The following is an 18,539-nucleotide window of genomic DNA, read 5'->3' as shown; positions in this document are numbered from 1 at the left end:
AAGAGAGCATATGAATAGTTTACAAAAATCGATCTGGTAACATTGTGTTGTTGAACAATTTACCAAAATGGCTGAGTACATTTCACACCATGCAATGCAATATCTCCCTCTCTTTGAACGCAAAAGTTTAGAAGAACCTGGTCTAAAGTCTAAAAAAGTTATACATTATGATGATACACACTCAAAATGACATGATTAATGAGCCTAGTGATAGTAATCAGCATCTAAGCATGCATCACTTTTTGAGTTGCTTTAAGAGCCACCTTTTTCTCATCTCCACCGGAAGCGCCAACAAAGACTCATACTTGTGTGCATCACCAGTAAGGATATCAAATAGGTCCAACAAAGTATCTTCATCCAATCCTTCTACCTCATTCAGTGTGTTTAGAATTTGTTTCGATGTTGGGCCTTTAGATGCTTCCTCCTTGAGTGCTTCAGCGAACTTGTCCAATTTTTCAGCCATCATAGAGGTAAAAGAGTCACCTGACCGTTGCCTCTTTAAACTTCCTGAAGTTGCTGATGATGTAGGCTCTTTGTTACTAAGATTTTTCTTACTCATGTCTTTTGAGCTCTCAGCTGCAGTCTTTGCCGCTTCACCGGCATCATGGTCTTTGCAAAACACCAAGCTAATTGAGTCCCAATACAAGACAGTCTTGTGCCTGTACCTAGTAGCTTCTTTGTTTTTCTAGTGTTGTACTTAGTTAGAAAACAAGTGTAGAGCAGGTTCATCCTACTGTACTTAATATAGTTTCAATATACTTTCTAAATATCAGTTTAGTCATCTAAATCAGCTAGAAGTTGATTTCTAATGGGATGGACAGAAAGGAATTATGTATGCTGAGAACAAAAGAAACACCTTTCTTTCAGAAAAGAATAAAAGAAACATTCTACTGCAAGCCAACAAAAATCACACTTAGTACATAGCTCAAAACATAACCGCACACACTAAATTAAAGAACAGGGAGGTCAATATTTCCAGCAACCACTCTATCTAAATTAAAGAATCACTATAAATAGTCTCTCCATCTCTCAGTCTCAGACACAATTATATGCTTGTCTGGCAAAGGACTAATTTAACTTGATAGTAAGATATGGGGCAAAAGGGGGCAAAAGGATTTGTAGATATGTGCAGGAAGCAAGTTGACAGCAATTTAAAAGGATCCATAGATATGTGCAGGAAGCAAGACATGGAGCAAAAGGACTAATTTAACTTGACAGTAATGACTAATTTAACTTGACAGCAAGACATTATCTGCTATCTAAAAGGACTAATTTAACTTGACAGCAAGACACATTAGTGTGTATCATCAGTCATGTGCAGGAAGCAAGTTAAGCAAGTAAAATATTGGTTTTTGAAACTTACCACCACATATGTTTCTCATACAAAATCACTATCAACAGATATTTTATTCTTATTCCAATCCCAACCAAATCCACTTGATTCCAACATACCATTGATGATAGTGTAGTGCTTGTCAAAGGACTTGTTCCTCGACATGATGTTGTCTTTTGTGATATCCACATTACACTTTTCTCGGACATTCTTGATAGCAGCTGTATAGAAATGAGACTTCCACCTGTTTTGGCATCTGTCACCCTTGTTATAGTGCTCCACAAATGTATCAATAAGAGGCTTGTCCATATCGTCATTCCAAGAAATGTAACCCTTGCCCGAGCCTGACTTCTTACCCTTCTGCATATCCTACAGGAAAAATTTTTACGAAGGTTATCAGTAAAATATTAGGGAGCAACACCAAATCTACAAAAAAAAATATTCTTTATCATAAATTTGAGCATGAATTGATGATAGATTTTATCATACATTGATCACGTCTCACTTGTTAATCAGCAAACATTCGGTTAGCTTTGGTATTCCTAAAATTGCTCCATTCATTTGACGATTGAACATTGGTAATCATACCCGCTTCACTTTGAACTTCATGAGATTCAATAGATATTACTTGATCAACTTGGCGTGTAAGTAAGTCATCCATATCTCTCTGCCTATCACTTACAAAGTTGTGCAATATGCAGCAAGCACTAATGATCCTATTCTGCATGAATTTAGTAGAAATGAGTTACATGCTAGGCTTATTCAGAGTTGAATTTCAAGCTAGGCTACTAACTATGGAATACCTGATTTTGTAGGTCAAAATATAAGTTGCTTCTTAGTATAGCCCACCTCATCTTCAACAGCCCAAATGTTCCCTCTATCACATTTCTAGCTATTGAATGGCGCAAATTGAATAGTTCTTTTGCAGTGGATGGGTTATGCCCTTGAGCAGCCCACTCATTCAAGTGGTAGCGAGTGGATCGATATGGAGCAAGAAAGCCTGGTCCATTGGTGTATCCAGCATCTACTATTTCCCACTTGGAATAACAAATGCATCGTCCCGAGACATTGCATCATGTAGCACACGTGAATCTGAAGCCGATCCTTCCCATCCTGCTAAGACGTAAACAAATTTCATGTGACGATCACAAGCCCCCAAAATATTGATGGTAATCTGTTGCTTCCTATTCCTATACATCCCTTGGTCAGCCAAAGGTACAAAAGCATCAATGTGTGTACCATCTAATGCTCCAAGGCAATCTTCAAACCACATCCACTTGGAATCCTTAGGTTGTATAGCTGATGGATCGGGAACCATAATAAATTCATGGCATAATGATAGAACACTCTCAACACCTCATTGAAATAACGGCAGATTGGCTCAAGTGACCACCCATATGAGCTACGAATCATCCTCATCTTAGTGCCATGACCCACTAAAAAGGTAGTCACCTTTTCTTCTACCGACACATTCAAGGTATCACACATACCGCACCTCTCACATAAGATAGCGCATAGGTCAGAAAATGATCTCTTAGTTAGATGCAAACTCTCATAGCAAAAAACATTTGATCCTTGGTACAGATTCCTTAGCATTTGTTTCTGACCAGCAACATTTCTCTCTTCCACTTCAGCAGGATCAATAACATGTCTAGTCTTTTCCGATGATAATAGTCCACAATCATACCTATGATAGTAGCAACAAATAGAACTGCTACTCTCTTTCTCTTCTTCCTACGCTTCTCTCTCATTTCCCCCACACTTGTCTAACCAATTCTACATTATTGCCAGGCATCTGTGAGATATAGTTTTTTGTTAACATTGCATTATCAAAACAGGTGTGCAGTATAGAAATAGTGCTGAGACACAGATAGTGCTGAGAGAAAATAGACAAATGAAAGTTCCACATAATTCAGCGACACGATCGAGACAAAGGGAGGGCACACAATATCTGCAACTACTATCATGGTGGGTTCACCAGACTTGCAAGCCTTAATCTTATCAAAACATAGTTCACACTTCCCAGGTTGCTCACATATTAAAGCTCTTTATTTAATGCACATACATTATTAATTCCACAAACCAAGCTCCAGAAGGCATAATTAGACACAAGGTAATAACAAATGAATTGGTTGCTTTGGTAATGTAGAAATCACAAAAAGATACAGTATCACACTAGATGGAACAAAATCTGTAAAGTCCGTGCATAGTTAAAACTTGTGTGATATTGACAAAGAAATTACCTCTACTTCCAGATCAACAATAGACTCTGAAAACCTTACAACGTTAACCACCCTTGGAATAAAACAAAAAAAGGAGTTCTCGGAATAATTAACATTACCATTTTGCATTGCATCTGAACTTTCTGAATAAGAGTATTTTATCTGAACTTTCTGAATAAGGGAAGATTTTAGGACTAATTGATGCAGGTGTAAAAGTTAGAATTGGAAATAGGATTAGTATATTGTACCAAACCACTGGCAAGGCTAATAGCTTCAGAACAATTTCTTTATTAATATAGCTTCAGTACCAGCAAATGCGAAGTCCTTCCACCATGCTGTTGTAATCTTAACCAAAATATAAATCAACATAAATGAATGGAAGAGGGGATTAGCTATCCTTGTATGGATTCATTGCACGATTTACTGACAGCAAAACTCAAACAACAGGCTGATTTGAGGGGCCGAATACCATCGGTCTGAAGCAACTTCCACCACGATGGAGGTCAGAATCAGAGTTGTTGCACATTAAGAAACTCAAATGAGGAACACAAAATTTATAAAGTAAGCATGACCAGATCCTACAATACATTGCTCGGAAACTACACCACGAATCTAGCATGATTTGTTGTAGGTGAAGTTGCCACAACAATCCCCCAAAAATATCAGTCCAAAGCTTATTTCCTACAAAAAGATTTCACAATGTTTGGAAGTCCAAAGCTTTAGAACATTTGGAATGATTAGCAAAATATATTGATCCAAACTTATTAATATCAGTCAATCAAAACAACTAGATCTGCACCTAGCAGGCTAGCAAATTTGGATTGGCAAATCTAATCAATATATATGTCTTAGGAGCGGTGGTATTAGCTCTGATATTTCTTTCAGGATACCATGCTAATGTTAAGATGAAGATAACATTCGTTCAAGTATAGGGAAATAAAAGATAAGCGACCCCTGGTTCTAGCAAATTATCATTATTATTCTAATTGATCTAAACTATAGTATCATAATGCATCCGAAGAATCTGAATAAAAGTAGTTTTTCAGGAAAGAAACCTTACAAATATAGTTTACATCTCCGAAAGTAAACATGTTGAATACCTGAATGAGTTTGAGTTTTATTTAAGCAAATCACTATTGAGTATTTTCAACATTTAAGAAACAATGGTGATGGCATTGATTTGGAACATTAGTTAAAGATGAGCTGATAATACACTGGTGTGCCGTATAGCTCACGGAAATCAGTAGCATTCATATGGACATAAAGTTATAAAACATGCTAGCTTTACTAAGCAATTAAGCTCACCTCCACCTCAGTTGTTGCCAAAAAATTAAAAGAGCAGTGCAAAGTTCATGAATAATCTCCAATGTCATGAAGGAGCTCAAAACTCCATATAACATTGTCAAAAAGGAATAATTTCCAACATTTCTCAAACTAGTTCAGGAAATGAAAAGGTACGATTCTATTCTTATGAGATAACCCTAAAATAATTAATTGCATGGCTACAGGAAACAAGCAGCACAAACCAGGGAAATTATGAATATATAGAAAAATCACTTGCAAAGTAAAAGAAGGAAATCAAGATAGGGAAAAACAAAACCTGCAGTGCTTCATCTCGGCGTTGTTGTGATTTCTCTAGCACACCAGCTTATTCTAATTAGCATTTCTAATTCAGAATTAGAAAATATACTCCGTATTTATCAATCTTGAATACACATGGATGTGGATGGATAAGCTCACTGAATCCATTAGAGGGCCCATCTGTGGCGGAACCGCCCAAATTAACTTGGCTAAAATGCACTTAAGTCATCTAACACTCGATCATGCACTTTAAGCAAGTCAACTCGGTCGTCCGTCAGATTTCATCCGATAAACCACTTACACAGGATCGAGAAGCATTGCTCACACGAAGGTGAGTGGCACAGAGATTACAACATTCCCATCACATTAACATAGTTCAACAATTTATTACATCAGAGTTTTCAATTTTCAACCAAATTTGCAAGGTTCAACCAGATGAAGAAAACAAGAGTTTTCAATTTTCAACCAAATTTGCAAGGTTCAACCAGATGAAGAAAACAAGCGGAAGCTAAAGGTCGATACACGATATCATGACGAAGCCGATCATGACATCAATAATCCCTGCCCTCGCTGTCCGAGGAGGGATCCCACTCGACTGTCCAGCCCAGAGGGAGCTGGGTAGGCCAAGTGGTGCCAGCAGCCAAACTATGAACATCACCTGAAAAGTTAAGCAACAAGGCTGAGCAACTAATACTCAGCAAGACTGACCCGTCGGGTGATAACTATTTTCACCAGAACCTAGACATGCAAGGCTTTTTGGCTTTTGGTTTGCTTTGCCAAAAGCGTCTATAGTCGGTCCTTACTTTCAATATTTTAGCTCAAGTTCTATGTTCTTTAACCAGTCTAAATTAGCAACTTATACTAAGCAAGCATAGTTTCCAAATAATTAAGAACAAGCATCAAGATTAATATCATCATTATGTTCCATCTTTACTCAGTGCAGAATAGCGATCAAGCAGTCCCAAACTGTGAGAGGCAGACGAATCGATTCGAATTTATTAACCATGCATGGCGAACCTAATCTCACGACATCCGCGCACCACGAAGGGTCGCTTCATTTGTCTGCCGTCCCCATCGATCCCCAAGCACGTGTTAGGGCCAAACTTCCCTTGGCATGCAATGCTCCACAGTCCCAGCCTATTGCTGCACTACGACCGCACTTGCAGCCACATGATGCACCATGGGAACCTTGTTCCAGGGACAGTAGGAGTACAAGTCACGTCCCAGTTCAATCAGGTACTAGGCTTCACCATCCCATACAAGGTATGAGATTAGTACTTTCAAACACTTGATCACGAACGCCGACACGTTTCGACCTTAGTCCATTTTCATTTAGACAGACAGGGCAAACCACCAAGTATCGAACATAATCCCAACCCCGTCCATCGTCCTTATAGTTGCAGCGTAAGTAAAGCAATCAACTCCTATAACTCGCGAGTGACAGGAAATCACTCGACTTTTACCGAGTCCTATTAAGCATTGCAACTACTCGACCTTAGCAATTAGTATTCAGATCAAGGTACTTAGTTCATGCATCTATGGTTTTCAATCAACTCCTACAAACGTAAATGCACAATCATAAGCATCAACAACTTGCATAAATTTAAAACAGGGGGTCATGCGCCAGGGCTTGCCTTCAGGAAAGGTTAGCGGTTCCTCGGGGTCTTGATCTAGCTCGGGCTCGCCCTCCAAGTGATGAAGCTCCGCGGTGGGTTCTTCCTCCGGTGCAGGGTGGAGCTCGTAGGTTCCGTTAGCGAGATTAGCTTCTACACGACATGCACATGCAGGAGGTCAGTTGTATTCATGCTTGTACACATTTAGATTCTTGTAACTTAGAGCTTGCACAAAGAGAGAGAGGCTGCGTTTGGGGCGGTTCAAGTGCATTAGGCGAGTTATGTACTTCTGAATATTTTTATGTACCTCTTCCAAAATTACCTATTTTTGCAAGAAACTAGACAGAACAAGGATTCCAACAAAGTGATTTCACATTTTTCTGATTTTTCCATGATTTAAGATGAAACTTCCAAGCTCCTGTTGATTTAAAACGAGTTAAAAGAGTCGGACCAGGAAAAACTTACAATATGACCCTTAGACTTAAGGAAAGACTGTACCGGGATCCTCAGATTCAACATAGAGAAGTCCCCGGAATTTACACAGATACCCTCGGTCAAAAGAAAGACACAGCCGAGCCCTCGGGCGAGGCGGACAACACTCGGGCGAGTCGGGCAAGGCGGATAGCACTCGGGCGAGTCGGGCGAGGTGGACAACACTAGGACGAGGCGGACAGGGTCGGGCGAGACGGACAGGGGTCGGGCACGATGGATATGGGTCGGCAGCTTACCTCCGGTCCTACGGGCGAGGTCTTGGGGTCGGGATGAAACAAGCCGAAGCGGAACGGCGGAAGGCGGTAAACTTCGGGCGGCGGCGAGGTTCGGCGGTGGGACTTCTCGTGGACAACAAATAAGCTCTAGAGCTGTGCGAGAGGATGGTGAAGCGGTGGGTGGTGTCGGCAAGGCACAGTGTTGGGCAGAAGGGGTGTTCCACAGAGAGCTCAGGCGGCGGCGTGTGCGGTGGAGAAGAATAGAGCAAGTAGTGCAGCAAAGGCAGTGATGGTGAAGGGGACTCCGGTAAGAGGCTTCGGTACCCCTTTTATAGCTGCGCGGAAGTGTTCGGAGGAAGGTAGGAAGCTCAAGCGGGCGAAAGGATAAGATTGAGGAAGAAGGAAGTGCTGTGTCACGGTGGCGATTGGTCGACGCCTCCATTGGCCGGAAAAGCGGAGTACCGGGGACAGGATCCTCCGGGCATTGGGCAAGGGAGATAGCGTCAGGCAAGCGCGGTTTTACCGGGCAGGAGGATTGGTGAGGTCGAGCATGTGTCTAGTCGCGTCAAGCGCCGGATTGGGGCGGCGGCTCCGGTGGCGGAAGGATAAGGCCGGGGAACGCGGGTGCGTGGGCGAGGTGACCATTGGCCAGCGGCGCCATTGGCCCTGGGAAGCGGAGCTCCAGGCACGCTCTTGCCGTGGTTGGCCATGGGCGAAGCGTGGCGTCTGCATCCGGTCTGTCGGGTGGGCGAAACGGAGCACCAAGGCTCTGGTTGGGTGAGCGGGCGGGGGCGTGGGACGACGGCGGCATGGCGGCTTCTTCGGCGAGCAGGCAAAGCTCCGGTTGGGCAAAGCAGATGCGCGGCAGGAGCGAGGGATGTGCTCGGCCGACGACTAGCCAGCACGGCGCTCGCCCCGTCTTGTTGTGGGCGCAGGTTGGGCGTCGAGGCTCTCGCCTTGTCGCTTTCTCACCGGGGATAGGGTGTCGGCGAGCTGCCGGTGGTCGGCGGCCACGCGGCGCGCAGCGCGCGGGCGAACATGCCCGGGCGCGCTGGCGTCGAGGCAGCGTCGGGTAGCAACTTGACCAGCTTTGGGGGCTCTCCTCTCAAGATTTACAACTAAACATTCGAGTACCCCTTAAGCAAACTTGTAGAATTCTGGCCGTAGTTCAAAGTTTAGTAAAGGTATTTGCTCAGATTTTGAAAGGATTTTGAGATAACTCAAGCTCAAGTTTGCCAAAAACCACAGTTCTCAGACTTAGGCATTTTAGCCGAGTGGGTGAGATTTCAGGGGTTTGGCTATCTTTGAGTCGACTTTAGGGCAGCTTCTGAGTAGAATTAGACCCAAATTGTTATTGAAAGGAGTTGCTCTCCAATCTGAGGACTTCAACTTCTATTAAGGGTTTTTCTTGAGTTCAGCTCAAAAATTTGGAGGAACACCTTCGCCAAGGGGCGCACTCTGGACGGTTTCCAGGACTAAGGTTGTTTATAGGGTTCTATAATACTCCTGTTTTGATTCTTGTTTTTGACCTTCTCCCACTTCGAATTTGCCAAAGTGTCTTTAACAAAAGTTGCTTGAAATAAAAAGTTTTACAACTCTTATTCGGGCAAAAATTTAAGTTTGAAAACAAATCTCAAGTTTTATTTTAAACTCCAAAAAAAGCTTCTTAGGGTCAAAAATGGACATTTCACCCCTTTTGCTTAGTGACTAATAACTGGTTTCAGTTTAAGTACACCTAATTAAGGCAGAGTTGTTACACCATCATGGTCTGAACCATCACACGATCTGAAAGGCTGAGGATGGAGCTGAAGATCTCAAGAAAGCAGGGTCCTGCAGAGGACATGGAGAGTGTTGAGATAGGCGAAGGACACAAAGCTATTGCCGAACCCACCATCAGGAACCTCGTCCACGACCCTTGAGCTTCTCCAGTTCCTCTTCCGTTGGGAACCTCGTCCTCTCAAACCTGCCGATGCAGGTGATGAGCACCCCAACAAGCCGCTGCTACACTATATCCTTGCTAGCCTACAGCCGCTACCCTCCTGCAAGCCGCGGCTGTTGCAACTAAAAATCAGAAGATATGAGAAATTAAGCCTTGTAATGCAAGATCTAATCCCCAACAAAAAAAAACACGAAACCTCATCATCCGATTACCTGTATCTAATTGGGAGAATGGTTGGAAGACAGCTTGCTGACGAGCTAAGGTTAGAAGCACAATTCGGTGGAGGGCCTCGCTGGCGGCGTCGGTGTGCAGAGAATCGGGGCCGAGGACAATTGGGAGACCTAACACCATAAGGTTGTTGCGGCGTCGACGCGCAGGAAAAGGTGAGAGGCGGTGGCGACGCTCCGCTTGCACGGAGGTCGGCAAACGGCGCGGCGTCGGTTGCATCGGCGGGAACGCGTCGGGGCTACACAGCATCGACAGCAAGGGAGGCGGCAATGGAAGGACTCAAGGGCGGACGGTGGCTACAGAGCCGAAACCGGCAAAACCGCGTCTGGGTGGTGGACCCACGATCTATTCGCAACGTGGTGGGATCGAGTTGGTAAAAAGACCCGGAAAAAGCTTTAAAAAAGCCAGCGATGGGGAGCGGTGGCGCGAGTCTGGCTCGGTGGGAGGGCTCAGGTGTGCAGGGTACTATTTTAGCATTAATATATATATATCGGCTTCGGCGGTGAGCCCGAGTCTTGATGGTAGATTTGCAGTTACAGGGTTGGGAAAGTTTATAATTATGATCAGGTCCTTTTCTCCTGAGCTTTTCATGCGAAACGCAACTCTTCTAGGGTCATAAACACAAAACAACCAGCTTGCCCGTCTTCTTCCCACAAGTCGCTTCCGCGCGCGGCGCGCCCCTTCGGCTCGGACATCTTCTCGAACGTTCTCGAAACCCAACCCTCCGCGCGCCTTGTGTGCCATGGACCAAGTCTTTAATTTGTTGCAAATTAAACATATATCCATCGGAATGTTGGATATATGGTTCTAATTCTGGCTTGCACTTTGTTTGACTAAGTTAGGAGGAGAGTGTTTAATAATTGATCGACACTCAAATTTAAAAAGTTTAGAGGACACTTACAAACGCAATCACAAACATGTCACACCAGAAGCACACATCCTAAAGCTTTACACCCACTTTACGTAAACAACATACGATAGGACAATGATACCACTCCTTTAATAATGAGATAACATGATTATCGATTACGCCCCAGCTGCACGTTCCTGGGTAGATAGACTTTCCAAGTACTTGTCCACAATATCGAAACCACATAGTTCTTTCACCAGTGTCATTGGCGCAGGGACATCCATCTGGAATTCCAGAGGTGAGCTTCCGGATCCAGTGCTGTTTGCAAACTCCCTTCTCGCTGCTCTGATAGCTTCCCTCAGTGCACAATGAACCGATGAGGCAGCAATTAAGGCAGGTTCACCAGAAGCTGGCAGAAACAGTAGTTAATTAATATCTACCAAGTATATTTCAATCTATGTTGCATTGAGGAAATCACTGAACTGCCTACCTTTTGAAGAAAGCACACGGTTCTTATGATATCCAGTGTTCAGAACCTCGGCATTAAACTGCTTTGGGATTATGTCGACACTTGGGATCTTGTAGTCCCATGTGCTGTTGCAAATCATCAAGCCGTCACTGTTCGTAACATATTCTTCGTATACGAAGAAGCCAATTCCCTGTATAAAGGAACCTTCAATCTGCAAAAAAAAAATGCCACAGATAAGATATGGTGTCATCATATCAATGTGCTAGATCCCAATAAGTATGTTGTAAAACATATGTAAGTATTTAGTTATAGTAATGTGTCCAACGGATCAGCATAATATGAAACAGAGCAAACTCTTGACTAGGGAAATGCCCAAATAGCTAAATGATAATTCTGTCATTTAGTTGAGTCTAGTTTTTAGCATGCCGATCATATAACCCAGAAACATATGGTGTTCGCTGAATGTCGCAACATTTCGAAACATGCAACATTGCGGCAGCAACATTCATGGATTGCAACGATCCATAACTACACCTGCAACAAAACGAAACAATGTTCACAAATAAAAATAAATAAATAAACTCCCAGCACTAAACTCCCAGGAATGTCACCCAACAAGTTAATTCTATAATATACATCAAACAATGAACAGAAAACGTGGTTCATATTTCTCATGTACTTAAATTACGTTGTCCTCGTCCTGTCTTTAGCTTATGACAGGGTTTATTCGATAGATCAATTAACTGTTGAACTTACATTCAAATTTAGAATTTGGTAAAACAGGAAACTGAAAATGATGGACTACAAACCTGTCCTAGGTCCACTGCAGGGTTCAAGCTCTTCCCACAGTCATACACAAGATCGCCCCTTAGTAAAGTAATTGCTCCTGTAAGAAGGTCAATCTCCACCTGCACTTTTCAGAATATTTTGAGAAGAAAGAATATCATCTAATAAGACATCCAAACATGATTAAACTGCATTGTTGTAAATTGGCCTTTAAAAGAAGATTTTGTCGCACCTCACTTATAGCGGCTCCATAGTTCAGGTACTTATTAGACTCTTGGCCAGGTACCCAGTATGCACTCGCAGATAAATTAACATTTTCTTTAGAGGCCTGCTTGGGAACAGTGCATTATAGGAGGAAACAGTATTGTACATAGCAGGTGGAAAACTAGAGGGGGATAAACTTACCTGAGAAATCAAAGTATCCCATGAGACATCTTTGGATTGCTGCTGCAGCCTATCCAAGACTGGCTTTAACCTGTCAACCAGCATATTGCATGCCTGAAGGGTGGCTGCACAACTAGATTCAGATGAAGTGCTACCAGCAGTAAGCCCGCCCTGTATTAAGTTCAAGGTGTCAGCCTGTAGGACACGCACTCTCTCAAGAAGACCTTCAACCCCATCTGGCCATAATTTTCCCAAAGCAAATGCAGTCATCTGTTGTACTTTAGTCCACAGTCCTTGACCGATTTCAATTCCTCCAACTTCTACCACTATGGAGCCATCATTGAGCACAGAAACCCTTCCAGGAGCTGCCCTTGGTTCAACTCTGAAAATGAGGGGAACACAAGAAATACCCCGTTTCCGCCACTTATTGCTACTGTTAAACTGCTTGATGGATTCAGCTCGATCCAGGTAGCTCGAAGTTGAGATCAACCTATTGAAAATAGAATGTAATGTGTATGTAGAAGCTTCACCAGCACTATCTGGGTAGAACAACTGAAGACTACCATAGGTGTGAAAATTCTTTTCCCTCACGCTGTTAGCATCAACTGAAAGTACTGATGCAACATGCTCAATGATAGCATCAGCTATTAGAGAGCCTTGTGTATCCCCAGGAGCCCGCATTACAGATTTGGATGTATTATTTGTTTTGCAGACCTTGATGTCAAATGACAGAGCACCCCAATTGTATTTCTTCACACTTGATATAATTGTTCCTGGCATCAGAGGGCTTGCATCTGGAGATATCCCAGCATTAATTAATAGGTCTAGGTGCAAAGCTGTAATTTTCCCATCAGACTTGAATCCAACAGAGTAACGAGCTTTCACTGGGTGCCTACCACCAATCATAACCATATCAGTGTTGCGATTAAGGTACATCCGTACAGGACGTCGCAACTTGTATGCACAAAGTGCAGCTGCTGTTGCAACCTACACAAGCATGTATCATATCTATCAGAAGTTAAATACAAGGGAAAAGAACAAAAAAGGATGAAAGCAAACAACTGCTGATCACTTTAAGGAATCTAGCCAATCTATTGGGCGAAGGGCGCCAGGGCCCAAGCACTGACACAACAGGCCCAGCCATGGCCCACATGGGGCTCCTATGGTTCAGGCATGGTCGAGTGGGAGTCCAACTCACAGACCTTTAGAAGGTTGTGTTAAGTCTCAGTCGTTATATAGTTGATGCCACCGTATGGGTGGCCTAATCTCTTCAATTAACGTGGCGGCTTCCTAAGAGTCATTATATAGTTGATCCCGCCGCAGTCCCGCTCACCGTTATGGGGCACACAGTATGGGGCACGTTTTTGTGCCATCAAGGAGTCGAACCCTGACCTTGGGTGCTACTAAGGTTGCTGCAACATCTAGGCTAAAACCCCTTCACAATGAGGAATAATAAAGATTTTCATATGCACAAGACTAGTCCCAATCTTTTTTATTTTGCAGGATTTAGTCCCAATCTAAACATGCATAGACCTCCAAAGTTCAAAAGATTCAGAGTATTAAAAATTCTATCTGCAAGTAGTGGTATTGTGTACCTTTAAAGAGCTTGCAAGGAAAACCTTTGAATTATTTGGATTAAAAAATATAATTTGAATTATTGGGCTAGTGATCTAGTTTGTTAGATTCTCACCTGGAATGATCTAAATGCCTTTCCACCAAAGCCACCTCCAGCCCTTCTTGTAATGACACGCACCTTGCTGAATGGAATTCCCAGACACCGTGCTATGACACTTTGTGCAAGTTCAGGGTACTGTGACGAACTGTAGACCACCAAGGTGTTATCCTCATCTGGAATGGCTAGTGCAGTCTGTGTTTCCATGTAGAAGTAGTACTCAGAGGCAAGTTTTACCTGCAGTCATCAAAATCACAAAATATTGCTATGCTCTCTTGATTTCCACAAAAAGGAAAGTAGACTGGTGCTAGAAGAAAAAGTGCAGTGATTGATCTTATCATATTATCCAAAGATAGCCTGAGTCGATTCAATTTTGAATTTTCATAACCCCCTCTGCAATTTATGCTTTTGAATCCATGCGGTATATGTTTCAAATAATCAAAGATGGATATACAAAACATGCGTGACTAAATGCATTGTCGTAGTTTTGAAATCTGAACATTGCACTCTCTGTAAATTCTAGAGATGTGAAGTTATATAAGATAATGGCCAAGTCGCATACCAAGACCGTCAAAAGATAAAAACCATCAAGTAAGAAAGAACTTTGGTGAAGGAATTGAGGGGGTGAGGGTGTATTAGTATAGTTGTACCTTCAGTTTGCATATGAATTCAATGGGAACAAAATTACAAAGCAGTATTATGCAACAACATTTAGTTATTGATTTAAAACAACTACTCCTCTACACCCAAGGGTGTAACCACACCACCCAGATCACTGAATTGAAAGCTGAGGTTTACTGACAGTCATTACTGAAGACAATTACCATAGTGACTCAGAAATCCTGAATTTTCAGATATGTGATGGAGTAGATAGGACTCCAAAGTCCAAACCTATTAACAACAATAGTAATGTTCTGTTCAATTGACTGACTCAACTTTTGGCTTCTCAAATGTCATAAAGTTCCTCTCTATTGATATATTAATGCGGTAATATTTATGGTATAGATCAAAGAGGATGAAAATTTCAAATTTTGGAGCAAGTAGAACCGTGTCTATAATTTCCATTCAATTATAAGGATGCAAGTGAAAATAAATAGTGAAAGGATCTGGAAGGTTGTTGAACTAAATACTTCTGTTGACGGGATCTTGTGATCAGCATGTGCCATTCCCTTGGAAACATCGCCAACTTCTGTAGGATACAACTCTGGGGGGACTTTGAAGTAGCTACTGTTTTCGACTGCTTGTTCCACAGTTAAGATCGGTGGGCTCAAATCTTTAGTGTCATATTCAATAATAACCTGCTTGGCTGCCATATCAGCATACCTTTGGGTTTCTGCAATCTGGGGTAAAGGCAGTGTTTTAGCAATATAATATTATTCATAACTATCTTCTACAGTCTATGAAGTGTTTTAAGTCAGCGGGAGTGAGCTCTACCACGACACCAAGAGCCTGTCCAGCATACTCAGCAACTGTATCACCAAACAGTGGTTCATCCCCAAATGTGAAGGTCGATCCAATATTTTCTCCACCACTTGGAATATCCTTGGCAGAAACAACATCGATGATCTTCTCTGACGCTAATGAAGACTTGAATTTAATACTCTTGACATGAGCAAGAGGTTGTGTGCTGTAAATAAATTCTCCATAGAGGCAATTCTTTGGAGCCGGAATATCATCGACATAAACTGCCTCCCCTGGTTTACAAAACAGAAAGCTCAAAGCTAGCCCCGCAAGGAGATTTTGGAAAATATATTAACAAAAATACTAAAAATTGTAATGCTGTAACTACATACCAGAAGCTTGAAGTTCAACGCCATACTTCTTAATCGGCTCGCCAACTGGTTTATAATCGTCATTGGAAATTGTTTCTCGACGTGATGATACTGGCAGGTTACGCACATCATCTGTATCTGCTGAATCAGCAGAACCACTGGTCAGAGCTTTTCCAGGCTGTGGGATGCCTTTCGCAAGAGGGGATAGGAAACTGAAGAGAAATCCAACAGCTGCACTGACTCTATATTCAGGATGTGATGTTCCCTCCATTGGTACAATCACATCCCTAAGTAACTGAATTGCTCCAAGTACAACCGACGCAGTGAGTGATTTACCAGCTAGGAATTCCTCCACTTTCTTTGCTCTAATAGCATGTTTTGTTCCATATGCACCAAAAGCCAAGCGCAGATTGTTCAATACAAGAGCATTTGATTGTTGATCCACAGAAGCATGCCCCAAGAAAGCACAATTTACATATGAAACAGCATTTCCAAGAGGACGAGGTGCTGCCCGGTAAGTTTCAAATAACAAAGTTGTTTTTGTCTGATAATCTGAAATCCAATGTGGAATGAATATGCTCAGGAGTAAAGTAGTAGGATCCAAAGGAGGCTGCCCTAGGAACTCTTCCAAAGTAATTTGCCTCCGTCCTGCAACAACCTGAAGACAAACAGTAGCACCAGCACCGAGAAGTATGGTTGCAATGTCTGAGGGAAATGGGTATTTTTGTGCCAAAATTATGTTGCCTCCAATACTAGCTGTGTTACGGACAAATGGTGTGGCAACTTTGCTCATGTGGTCAGCAAGTTTTCTGAAAACAACACTGCCATTTGGAGACGATATAGATTCACACTCTTGCTTAAGTATCTCGATGGTCCTAGAAATTGTTGTAGCTGCTCCAATTTCAAAGCCTGACTCTGTCCTTACAATATTTGAAAGTTCTGGAATACCACCTATCTCAATATACTTATTGTAGAGGTCTTGATCCTTGTATCCTGGAATACCGGTACTGGTGTTCCCAACAACCACTTTGACTGAGTCACTAAATAAACAAGAATTTATTAGCTCATAATACTCTTTGATACTTCTAGGATGATACCAGCCCTCCCTGGATGCTGCAATACAAGCATCATTCAAATCATCAAGGGAAGATTTTATCTCAGATTTTAGGAAGTCCGGGAAAGTGCAGACTCCACCACCAAGAGTGTAACTTGGTAAATCACTAACGTCTGGATTCTTATCACCTCTCTTCCAGAATATATTAAGGCCCAAATCCTCCAAGTCAACATCTGATGCAAAACTTTTGCAGGCATCAACAATTGGACGGTAACCAGTGCATCTACACAAGTTGCCTGAAAAAGCCTTTTCTGCTTCTGATACTTTTAGTTTTGAGAACCCTTTTGATGGTTCTGGCCTCTTGGATTTGTCAGCATTGATAAGGGAGGTGAAAATAGACATGCACATTCCAGGAGTGCAGAAGCCACACTGAGAGGCATGAAACCCGGACATCCTCTTCTGAACAGCATGAAAGCCATCTTGGGTGTTCCCCAGACCCTCAGTAGTGATAACTGAACAGAAATTTATACTGTAAAGAAGTGTCAGGCATGAACTTGCTGTAAATTCAGTCACTTCATTTGTCTTGGGGTTATACTTTGCTATAAGTACGACACAAGCCCCACAACCACCTGCAAAGTTAGTGATAACATGTCAAATTAAATCTACCATCACACATGCACGAGTATATGCTGAACTGGAAGATCCAAATCTGACTTCTTCCGTCCCAAATTATAAGTTGTTTTAGCTTTTTTAGATTCATAGACTTTGTTATGCACTTAGATATGCCCTATTTCTAGATGCATAATAATATCTATGCATCTAGAAAAGCCAAAATGACCTATAATTTGGGACAGAGGGAGTACTAAAATAACCAAATGTGTTGCGATTTGATTTATTCCAATTGGTAAATATTTTTCTTCTAAGCATTAACAAAACAAAAAAACACAAGGTAGTCATACAAAAATGGTTGAGACATACCAAATTAATTCAGTTTAGGAAACAATCATTTTTAGAATTCAATGTCTATTAGATTCTCCCCATTTAGAACACTGACACTCAGACATTGACACAACATGACTTGAAAAGCAGAGAGCATTGCGGTTCTATGAGTAGAAGCACCTGCTTCTGTTTCAAAAGCGATACTCCTTAAAATACTTCGAACATTGTATTCCATTACAATCAATCAGAACAATTCTCCTTCCCATGCAGTTAGAACAGATTTTCCCAGCAACTTGCTGCATCCTCCAATCTCTCACAGTCAGGAAGATAACTCGCTCTCTAGATACAATTCTTCTGTTGAGGACGTCTTAGCAGATTGCTCCACTAAAATTTCTGATGGATGTCGAGAAATGCAGAGCTAACCTGAATCCCAAAGTCGAACTATGGTATTTCGCGATAGGCGTCACTGGTGAAATCAAGGGCCGTCGCAAACAGAAGGCGGCACGTGAGGACGAATGCACTGACGAAGGAGACCCATCTGCCCCACTGCAAGCAGGGGAGGGGGCAGCGGCGTCCCTGAGCAGCCTGGGGATGAGATCGCAGCGCGCACGGCCTAGTCCCACCGGTTACAAGGCTCCCTCGTTGCGCCGTCGCCGCCGCGACCCACTCCTTCCGCCGCCCGCCGCCCGCCGCCCGCCCGCAATTAATTCTCTAGGGTGCGCTCGGGACGAAGACGAGAGCTAAGTGTGGTCCCTACCGGACGAGATATGCCTTTTAGGAGAGAGATCCCTTTTACGAGCAATGGTTTTTGATAATGCTACCCCCAGTTCAAAGCAAAGGTCGAAGCTGAACTGCCTTTACTCAGCTTCCGTTCAAAGATTCGTATCTGTTTTTCCTCGGTTTCCCATTGGAGGTAAGGTTCCAATACTTGCTTTTGGTGGAGGTCTCGTACCATAGCGAGGGGCGATCAATTCCTAGCGCAGAGCTATT

General features: G+C 42.6%; 1 protein-coding gene and 1 pseudogene across 2 annotated transcripts in view; both read right to left on the bottom strand.

The window, feature by feature from the left end:
* Positions 1-235: 235 nt before the first annotated feature.
* LOC105913738 lies at positions 236-1,699 on the bottom strand (annotated as a pseudogene).
* Positions 1,700-10,457: 8,758 nt separating this feature from the next.
* Positions 10,458-18,539, bottom strand: part of LOC101757363 (putative aldehyde oxidase-like protein) — an 11,654-nt gene continuing 3,572 nt past the window's right edge. The window contains exons 2-10 of one of the 2 annotated variants that reach the window (XM_004955901.3): positions 15,578-17,239; positions 15,219-15,478; positions 14,915-15,124; positions 13,803-14,021; positions 12,134-13,099; positions 11,961-12,056; positions 11,752-11,850; positions 10,964-11,153; positions 10,458-10,882 (exon numbers count right to left, since the gene is read on the bottom strand). In XM_004955901.3, coding sequence (XP_004955958.1) covers positions 10,650-10,882; positions 10,964-11,153; positions 11,752-11,850; positions 11,961-12,056; positions 12,134-13,099; positions 13,803-14,021; positions 14,915-15,124; positions 15,219-15,478; positions 15,578-17,239 — 3,935 coding nt within the window. In that variant the 3' untranslated portion in view covers positions 10,458-10,649. The other variant, XM_004955903.3, reaches the window with a different exon arrangement.

This window comes from Setaria italica, chromosome II, assembly GCF_000263155.2.
Source record: "Setaria italica strain Yugu1 chromosome II, Setaria_italica_v2.0, whole genome shotgun sequence".
Taxonomy (NCBI): Eukaryota; Viridiplantae; Streptophyta; class Magnoliopsida; order Poales; family Poaceae; genus Setaria; species Setaria italica.
This window is presented reverse-complemented; position numbering and strand designations above follow the sequence as displayed.